A 9942-nucleotide genomic window follows, 5' to 3' on the forward strand; every position below is an offset into this window, starting at 1 on the left:
TCTATGGCCAGTTCCCTCTAGGTAGCAGATACTCTTTGGTCAGTGTTAAGTTACAGTTATCTCTTCCTTCACATTTTAAATTGCATTTGAAGGAAACACCACACACCTGATTATAGTCAGGGAGACAGGGAAGAAACCCTCTTAGTGCCTGCACACACATGGTGTAATCGGGCCTTGAGAGAATTCAGTGAATTCTGGTGATTCGCCCACATTCTTACCTGCTGCCCCGTGGCATGGCATTTGTAAACAGAGGAAGCTGAGGAGGTTGCTGATTTGTTTGTGCTGCTTTGCAAAAGTACAAGCAGCTCAGGGATGCCCACTGTGTTGTGGAATCTAAGACCAGTGAGGGTCCTTTGCAGCAGGGGTTAATATGTTGCTGGAGCAGCAACTTAACCACTACAGCCCCTTCATTCATTCACAAATAATCATTAGGATCCTACTATGATGATCCAGGTATCCTTCTGGGTACTTAGAATATAAAAATCTCTGCTTTGTAAATAGAAAGCTTATTTTTACTTTTTATTTTCTAACAAATGTCTTATAGTTCCTGGAAACAGCACTCTTAATTCTGAATGTTAGAATAGTGGGCTGGTTCTGCCTGGTCAAAGTATCAACATTTTGAATCCAGAGGAACTGTAAAATATGAAGTTAGCTCCTTTTGATCCTTTTATGCAGCCAGCAGGATTTGTTTAAGGTTTAAACAGCAGTTCAGCAGGGTTTTGGTTGTAGTTTGTTAGTTTTTAATGAACTGGGTCCCTTGCCTATTTCTGTGTTTTATGAGAATAGTAAGTGGGTGGTCCTGACATGATGACTACAATAACCCCAAACACTAAATTTAAAATGCCTCATTATTATCAGCTAGTACCTGAGACAAATTGTGAGGAGTCACCAAGGAATGTTTACAAAATTATTATCAGATACATAGTACAAATATAATAAGACCATGAAATCTTTCTCTTTCCCTTCGTCACTTTGTATTTGAAGTGACAGCAGCGAGGCTGCTCTGCTTCCAGATGGTCCCTTTTCATAGTACTGCTCTATCAGATGGAAGTGTCCTCTCTCTCTCAACATTAGTGACTCCAGTTATAACCAGAGGTGTTGGTGGCCTATAAGTGGACAGTAAAGATGTGCCCCTGGCCTCCACAAAGTTCATTTAACTGTGCACTTGCACAACCTCTTCCCTTGTGTCCGTAACTGTCCTAGCATACTACAGACTGCTGAGCCTGATTACAACACCATTACTGCTAAAATTAAATACAGCTTCAGAAGAAAAATACCTTGAAAATAGAGGTGTATTCTGACTATAGCTTACCTAGGGAAATACTAGAATTATATGCAGGGTTCAAATCATTTCAAAGCAATGCATAATTAATACACATCTGACAGGTTGTACTAGCATTGTAAAGTACCTACAAAACAAAAGATAAATTTTCTGTTTGAATGCTACATCCTGTTTTGGGTGCTCAGGGTTCCTATCTACAAAGATTCAAGGGCAGAGATCCATAGGCTTGCATTATAAATGGCATCATTTCTTATCAGTCAGTAGTTTTTCAGTCATGTCAACCCAGAGCCTCTAACTGTGCCATTATATTCTGAATTACAGGGGTGATGAACCAAGGAGTGACCCCTATGGTAGGGACTCCAGCACCAGGCGGAAGTCCATATGGACAGCAGGTGAGCCTCCCAATTGGATTTTCTGGGACTTGACAGAATTCACCTTATCTTCTTTCTCAGAATATGTGCCGAGTATTTTTTTCCCCTCACTATGTGGTCTTTGCTCTTTCAGGTAGGAGTTTTGGGGCCTCCAGGGCAGCAAGCACCACCTCCATATCCTGGCCCACATCCAGCTGGCCCCCCTGTTATACAGCAGCCAACAACACCCATGTTTGTGGCTCCCCCACCAAAGACCCAACGGCTTCTCCACTCAGAGGCCTACCTGAAATACATCGAAGGACTCAGTGCTGAGTCCAGCAGCATTAGCAAGTGGGACCAGACTCTGGCAGGTAAGGAGAGTTCTTCTCAATAAACCTTTACGAAATCCACGCTTCATTAAAGTCTTCTTGCTGCTATTGGCATATTATATCAGGGTAAATACCCATTTTTCTTAAACAAGTAAAATAAATAGTATATTTAATAGAAGGTTTTGGAGCTTCTTTGTATATTGACATCACACTTTGAAAAATTTTTTGCTGTATTTCAATGCATAGTTTTGTCATAAACATCACTAATCTTTTTAAGTATATTCTGAGTTCATTCAAGTATTTTTCAGGCATTTGAGCATTAGCATAGATGCATTTGGATAAATTTAAAGTAATTCCACCTCAATTTTTAAAAAAGAAAAAAATCAAAATGTTTCTATTAAACTATGAAGTTATTCATTTAGTTCAGCAAACAATGTATTTTCAGTACATACTAAAATAACTTGCCTAGTTTCTGGAAAGAAATTTGGAAGTTTCTCATTCTTCATTTCTAAACCAATTTGATAATTTTATTTCTTTTTAAAGAGTAGTAGGTATGTTTTCCCTTTCTTCACATTTTCTTTTTAGGAATTTTTGTTAAAATTGAAGTAATTATTAAATATCAGGAGTTCCTACACCAAAATAGTAATGATCTGATCTTTTAGATATTTGTGCAACTCTTGTGTTCTCAGTCTAGTAGAGAATTACATTTAATTGTGCAGCTCTCGTGAAGTCATTATTAGAAATTAGATAATTAGATAATTTCTAAAATAGAAACCATAATGAGACCTCTTTGGCTAGGTAGTCTCATGGCTAAGTGAAGTAGTTTTCTAAAAACCAAGAACCTAATAAAATGATAAAAGAAATTTACTTAGAAATGTTCTGCAGAGGTAAAATTCATATAACATTTAATAAATAATAAATGTTTTTTATGTTTTAATAAATGTCTCAGACCTTAGGACTGAGCAAAAATTCCTATTTATTTTTCAGCTCGAAGACGTGATGTCCATTTGTCAAAAGAACAGGAAAGCCGCCTACCCTCTCACTGGCTGAAAAGTAAAGGGGCCCACACCACCATGGCAGATGCCCTCTGGCGCCTTCGGGATTTGATGCTGCGAGATACCCTCAACATTCGCCAAGCATACAATCTAGAAAACCTATAATCACATCAATTAAGTTTCTTTTATAGAAGCATAAAGAGTTTTGTGGAATAGTAGCCATTTTAGTTACTGGGGGTGGGGGGAGGAACAAAGGATGATAATTTTTATTGCATTTTACTGTACATCACAAGGCCATTTTTATATAAGGACACTTTTAATAAGCTATTTCGTTTTTGTTATATTAAGTTGACTTTATCAAATACACAAAGATTTTTTTGCATACGTTTCCTTCGTTTAAAACCAGTTTCATAATTGATTGTATATGTAGACTTGGAGTTTTATCTTTTTACTCTTTGCCATGGAACTGAAACCAACAAAGGTTTTGTCTTGGCTTGGGGTTTTTTGTTTTGTTTTTTTGTTTTTTTTTTTGTTTTGTTTTTATAAAAGAAAAAAATATATATATACACACACATAAGAGTTTACAGATTAGTTTAAGTTGACAATGAAATGTGAAGTTGGTCCTAGTTTACATCTTAGAGAGGGGAGTGTACTTGTGTCTGTTTCATGTGCCTGAATAGCTTAAGCTACTTTCCTAGAAACTGTGTCTTACAGGATAAGTGAAAGGCTGTTATTTAGGTTATACATGTTTGGCAGACATGACACGTTTGTTAACTCAGAGGCTCACTGCAGAAATCTAAAGTCAGTGCTGTGCATCTTTGTGCAGCTTGTGCATCTCCTGGACACCTGGAAGGAGAGAGCACTTTTTCTTGTGCTGAGTTAGACATCTATGGTGTCAGTTATCTTTGCAGAACATGTGCACAACCCTGAATTATATTTAGTCTTGGCAGGTAAGTTTAAGGGTACTTTTGATCTATTTATAATGAATTCACAATGCCTGTACATGTTAGATGATTTAAAATTTTAAATCTCTTACATTGAAAAACATTGAAGTTCATCTTGAAGAAAGCATTGAGGTGTGCATGGAGGTGATTTATTTTTAAACATAACATTTAACCTTACATAGGGAGGGGAGTGCATAACCAGATATGAGCTGCACCAGAAGCATAATCGTAAAAGTATAGATCACCTGCATATGCAGATGTTTTAGTATTCTTTGTTTCCTTCTCAGATGTGGCATTTTCTTCTTCTAAGTTTCAATGATGTAATTCTCCACCAGAAATTTAAGACTTTCTCAAATATTTTTAAAATTTAGCTTGCGCTTTTGAATTTCAGGAGAATCATAATTTAAGAAAATGTTCACAGAAAAGACCATTACAGATCCCAAACACTTGGGTTTGATGACCCTCTTTTTTATGACCCTAGAATAAACATTCGGAGGCAGAGTATGATACTCAGACAGGTAGAAAGCATCAAATATGGAACAGTATTTCACTAGGCATTTTGGAAACCTACTTTATTGTAACAAGGCGATTGCCATTGTGGACGTTCCACTGCTGTTTGTAAGTTGAAAGACTGACTCTCAGAGGATATTTTTTTCCTTTTAATCTGGTATGAATTAATACCTGGATATTTAATTACCACTTACTAAATCATGGGGACAAGAGAGTATAGAATGGAAAAAGTCTCTTGTATCTAAATCTTTAAATACAAGAAGCCCTTGTAACTTAATTGCCTATAGTCAACCACTGGATCTCAGTTCGCATCAAGTATTTTAAATAATTCTGAATTTTTTTTAAATGTATTGCCACAGTATGTCAGTACATTATTGTTAAATTGAATCAGATAAAGAAATCTTCAGTTCCTGGTTATTTGGGCCATTGCATCATCATGGACTATATAATACAATCAGTTTATTTTATATCTAGACATCTTTGAATTACACCAAAGAACCTGAAATTTAATTTTGGTTAAGTTATTTATTTATTCCATGCACCATTTTATTTCCCTTTATAAGGTCTGGATGAGACTTCTTGAGAAGCCTCTAAAAACTTCACTGTGGGCTACGTTGGGCATTAGAAGCCAGAGCACTCCTCCTCCAGGCTCCTTCCCAGTGTCTAGTGGTGCTGTAGAAACCATAGATACAGCCAGGGGCTTCCCTAAGCCACTGCAGAGCCGGGCCAGGGGGCCACTAGGCAGGCCCTAATTAAGTCTTTTTTAAAATATTTATTTTAGAATCATGTCTTTCTGTATATTAACTTAGAAAATATCAGTAATATTTAGGATATAAGGTTTGAGGTCAGCCATCTTCTAAAAAAAAAAAGTCCTAACTTGAGAAAGTACAGGTTAACTATACACCTTTTTTTTTTTTTCCCCCATAAGTTTTAGGAACTGTAGTGATATGGCTTAGAAAGTATAATGGCCTAATCGTTAGCAAAATGTAAGTTCATGTGGAAAAGAATTTTGTTTGTGTGTGGGGGGGGAACCTGTAGGTTTAAAATAGTACGTCAGCCAACTGATTGAAAAGGCCTTGAATTGCTTTATTTTTGAACCCACCCTCCTCTTCCTATGAGGAAGAATTGAGAGGGGACGCTTCTTTGTGTAAAATCTCCAAATTGGTGTTGTTGACTTTTGAGCTTGAACATTTTCAGACCTGATTAAAACTTGGTTTAATTTCTGTATCAAAAGAGGTTTAACTGGTAACTGGTCTTATAACATGTATGTATCATATGTTTGTTCATCTAAAGCTTTTTAATCCAAATAAAAAGTTTGCAAAGTGATTTGGCTTAACCAGTTTGGTGGTTCTGTTAAAGCTTGTGTCAGATGTTAGTTTCAAGCAAGTTTAACTCCTGCAAGCTTTGATCTTATGCTGACATGGAAGCAGCTACCAATTTAGGGGAAGAGATCTCAGGTGGAAGCAAGTGTCCAGACACTGGTTCAGGGCTCACTGCATTAACACAGAAGCTGAATGTGTAGTAGTCACACTGCAACCTAATGTGCCCCACACCAAGCCTCTGAGGCTGGCCGTCAAGGAATTCCTAACATATCCTCAGCACAGGCAGAAATGCAGCTTGAAGTTAAAACCAAAGAGAGTTACCGTTGGCAGAAGGTAAGGAAAGCATGTCCTGGATCATAAAGCAGTGTGTAACCCATTTCAAACAGCTGTCTGTGGCCAGAAGAGATAGTGGCTCAGATATGTCTTTAATATGTTTGTAATCTCTTAAAATATGACATTTTTAATAGAAAGTATTAATAAAATCAACCATTTTCCTCTAATATCACTGCACATCTCTGGGGTTCTGTCATCCTAAGAGTTTAGGGCTGTACTACCATCTATGCTCATGAGCATATTTTGAATGATCACTGATGTATAGTTAAAACATTCCAGCTGAACACTAAGAGCAAACAAATACTAAGTGTTACTCTGTTCCTTTTTGGTTTGGAAGTGTGCTAGGTCAGCTGAACAAAAGTTCAGAACTGAACAAATAGACTAATTCTATCCCCAACTTGTACATGAATATAGCCAGAAATTCCAAATGTAATACATGTATGTGAAGACTGAAAACATACTGCTCTACTAGGAAATTGCTTTGGAAAACATCATGGTCCAAGTGTATATTTTTTTGAAGAGAGGTAACTCTGTAAAAAAAAATGAAACTTAGAAAAAGATTGATGTGATTAAATTACATAGTTAGATTTGGACACAAATTCCAAAATAGGACTGCTAGATGAACAAAGTTACCATGTGCCTAACTTAGGGACTTACCCTATCAATTGAGATTATAAAGCACTAGAGTGGAAGTAGATTTCTAGTGACAAATGCTAATTAGGTTTTCATCATTCTGGTATTGTGGTTTTTAAAATTTGGGTTATTAAATTTTTGCCTCATAGTTGACACTAGGGGGCACTCAGATCTGTAATCAGCATATAAGAGCATTCATTGCTCTTTAAATTATTCAAATTCCCTTAAATAGTTTCAGTGACTGATAGGGTAGTCATAATACGTAGGAGGGTTTAAAAAAAATTTGAGGCAAAAATGTAACTAGGAGAGCTAAAAATTTTTTTGAGGCAAAGTTACAAAGTTTGCACCTTAGGTAACAAAGATTAGTTTTTAACTCTAGCATCCAAACTAATGTGCTCTGAAAGTATTTTCAATTTATATAAAATTTTTTTTTTTAAGAAGAAGAAAACTCTTGGGAAGGTCAACACAAATTTTAGGCTAGTGATTCTCTCTGGGGTGGAGGCAGGAGGGTGGGCAAGGGAAGGAACCCATAGCAGACACAAAAATTAGCTGATGGTTTTATTAGCATTTATAACTATTCTTTTTAAAAGGTGTATATTGGGTGTATATAGAGAATATGTAATATTACATATTCTCTATATCAAATATTAAACTCTAAAATGGGGTGGAGGAACTTATAACATAAGGCCACATAATAGAATCATACCACAATTTTAATTTCTTAAGCAGCAGTCTAATCACTAAAATGTCTATGAGGTTTGGTTCACCAGGAATTCTTTAGGTGACACAAGTACACATGAACCACTTTCCTATCCTTGGTGCTGCTGGTCACACTCAAACCATCTCTGAGCAGTGACTCTTGAGCTTGCTATACATAGTACTTTTAATGAGATGTGAGTAGTTAGTGGCTCTTCATTTATACTGAATTATTTCTAACATAAATGGATTTAGAAAAAAATCCCTAGAAAAATTTAGGAAGGGGTATGTTTGTGACAGAGATCAATAACTTGATAACCTGTGGCATTAAAGCATCTGCTTCATAAAAATAGAAACTTTTGAAATTTAGTCTTAATATGTAGATATTTTCTTGTTTGAAAAGATGTTAAATATGGTTATCCAAGCATGGGAAGATGTCTTTGTTTTTTAATATCAGCTGTCCCAAACTTTTTCAGGGTCAAATTGCAAAATCTCTGCCAATATACTGAGCCTCTGATTTAGCTGAAGTGTGATTGCTTTGCACTGTGAAGTTTCACTTTCTTAGGGAAAGAGCTTCAGCAGCGAGGTGAAAGCAATGTCTTTCTCACAGAGGGGTGTAAAACCTGTTACTCCCCTATTCCTTGTATATTAGTGGAGCCAGGCAAAGGAAGGGGTTATTTCTGTTCATAAGAGCACTTGACGTGAGTAATATGTTGTCAGTTAGAAATTCCCATCACCCTAGCAAAATGTTTACAAAGTGGCAGCTGGCAGGAATATAATCTGCATAATTATCCTGATTACAATAATCTTGTATCAAACAAAACTTTTACTTAAATCTTATTTTTATGTCCATGATTAAATATGAATTCCGCAAAAAAGTAAATAAAGTTACCATTTGTTGCCTAAAACAAAGGAAATCACAAACAATTCAGACTGCACTTGAAAAGCACTGTGATCCTTGACTTGTTTGGGAAATATTTCATGAAATACTTTCAATGGGTAGGTGTGTTAGGAGTAAATAATTTTCCCACATGTGCTGTTCCACAGTGACTTGGGAAGTACTCAAGCAGAGACAGGAAAACTAAAAATTTTTTGTAAAGGCTGTGTAAGATATCTGAAAGGTACATTTTTAAAGGAGTTGAAATCAGTAGTAAAATTTCATATTCACTTTGTTGACTGCTGAAGTTCAATCTGATGCATCTTCCAGCCTTCTCTGATATTGTCTTTCTGACGCTTTTCTACGGTAGACATCATCTGTATCAAACAAAAGTTTTACTTAGATTTTTAAGAAACTGAGGAATTAAAAATACCCAGATATGAGTATTTAACCAGTAGTCTAGGTCTGTCACCTACTTCTGAATCTCAATGTTTAACTCAATGCCAAACTTACTTTAAAACAAAATGAGTTAAATGAGGACTATGTTAATGGCATTCTGCACTTTAATAGCAAGATGAGAGTCTTGCAAAAATAGGATCATGTCCTAGCATATCTCTTAACGTTTTAAGCCTTCTCTCACTTCCTTATCCCCCACAATTTCTATTCTCTCTGAAATCATCCATCTTAATTGAAACCTGGCCCCTTCAAAGGCCTTTCCTAACCTGCAGCTCTCTGTTGCTCCCTCTCCCATGCCTGGGAACTCAGAGTGGGGTGGTGAGGTCAGTTTCCTTGTTCTCGGCTGCTGCTTTTCCAGCCTACTGATTCTCCACCCTCTTTATTTGGGGCTTATGCTATTTGACACTATCTTCTCTGCACTGGCCCCTGCTCTCCACTCCTCTTCAATCACTAAAAACAGTATCTAGCTCAGGCTCCTTGATCCTGTTCTATGCCATCTTCCCAGACTGTAATACCACCACCCTCCACAGGAATGAAGTGCCAGCCACTTTCACCTCTGCCTTCTCCAGACTTGTGCTACCCATTGGCAGTATTCTTCTAGAGTAATAATGCATTCATTCTGCCCAGACCACAGCCCTTACTACCTTTCTAGCCCTTCTGTCCTTGGACCTTTAGCAACTTCTTCCACAGGCCCTTGACCCCTCAGTCCCCTCTTGTTCTCTTTTCCTGCCCAAACCAGCTGAAATTCAGTCTCATTGATATCAACTTCTTGACATACCTTCAAAGTCCAACTACAGATTAATCCAACGTATTTCTGTTTCCATGCCTCAGTGTTTGCTTTGCACTGTGGTGGCAAACTGATGCATCTAACTGGGTCCACTATGATGCCTGACAATCCTACTTCCTCAGCCATGACCCTGACCTTTCTTCACCCCCAAATGGCTATGAACTCTTTCTTCACAGAGAAAAACCATCAGTAAAGAACTCTCCCAGCTAACTTTCAAGAGCTACTTCTACTGTCCTGCTCTGATCCCATCCTCTCCCACCTTACCTTCTCAAGGGCCAAGGTACCTCCAGCCTCTCTCCACTCTCTCTCCTGATCAGACTTACATATCTTTAAGTCTCTCCTGGTGGGGGAAAAGGGGTTTACCTCTCATTCACATAGTCAAACTTTCTGAACCTCCTGTCTTCTGTGATAAACTTTCCTGGTTTCTC

General features: G+C 37.2%; 2 protein-coding genes across 12 annotated transcripts in view; one reads left to right on the top strand and one right to left on the bottom strand.

The window, feature by feature from the left end:
* PBRM1 (polybromo 1) overlaps positions 1 to 5736 on the top strand; it is a 106482-nt gene extending 100746 nt beyond the window's left edge. For 6 of the 7 annotated variants that reach the window (XM_023522303.1, XM_023522304.1, XM_023522301.1 and 3 more), the window contains 3 exons: positions 1604 to 1674; positions 1787 to 2003; positions 2949 to 5736. In XM_023522303.1, the coding sequence (XP_023378071.1) occupies positions 1604 to 1674; positions 1787 to 2003; positions 2949 to 3121 (461 nt within the window). In that variant the 3' untranslated portion in view covers positions 3122 to 5736. The remainder of the gene's footprint in view (positions 1 to 1603; positions 1675 to 1786; positions 2004 to 2948) is intronic. The other variant, XM_023522306.1, reaches the window with a different exon arrangement.
* A 1506-nt stretch (positions 5737 to 7242) lies between these two features.
* Positions 7243 to 9942, bottom strand: part of SMIM4 (small integral membrane protein 4) — a 7526-nt gene continuing 4826 nt past the window's right edge. For 2 of the 5 annotated variants that reach the window (XR_002776848.1, XM_011378415.2), the window contains one exon: positions 7243 to 8648. Coding sequence is in view for 1 of the 5 variants with exons in the window: in XM_011378415.2 (XP_011376717.1) it covers positions 8581 to 8648 (68 nt within the window). In the remaining 4 variants the exon portion in view is untranslated. Of the gene's footprint in view, positions 8649 to 9778; positions 9855 to 9942 lie in introns of all 5 variants that reach the window. The other 3 variants (XR_002776846.1, XR_002776847.1, XR_002776849.1) reach the window with 2 other exon arrangements.

Source organism: Pteropus vampyrus, unplaced genomic scaffold (genome assembly GCF_000151845.1).
Source record: "Pteropus vampyrus isolate Shadow unplaced genomic scaffold, Pvam_2.0 Scaffold337, whole genome shotgun sequence".
Classification (NCBI taxonomy): Eukaryota; Metazoa; Chordata; class Mammalia; order Chiroptera; family Pteropodidae; genus Pteropus; species Pteropus vampyrus.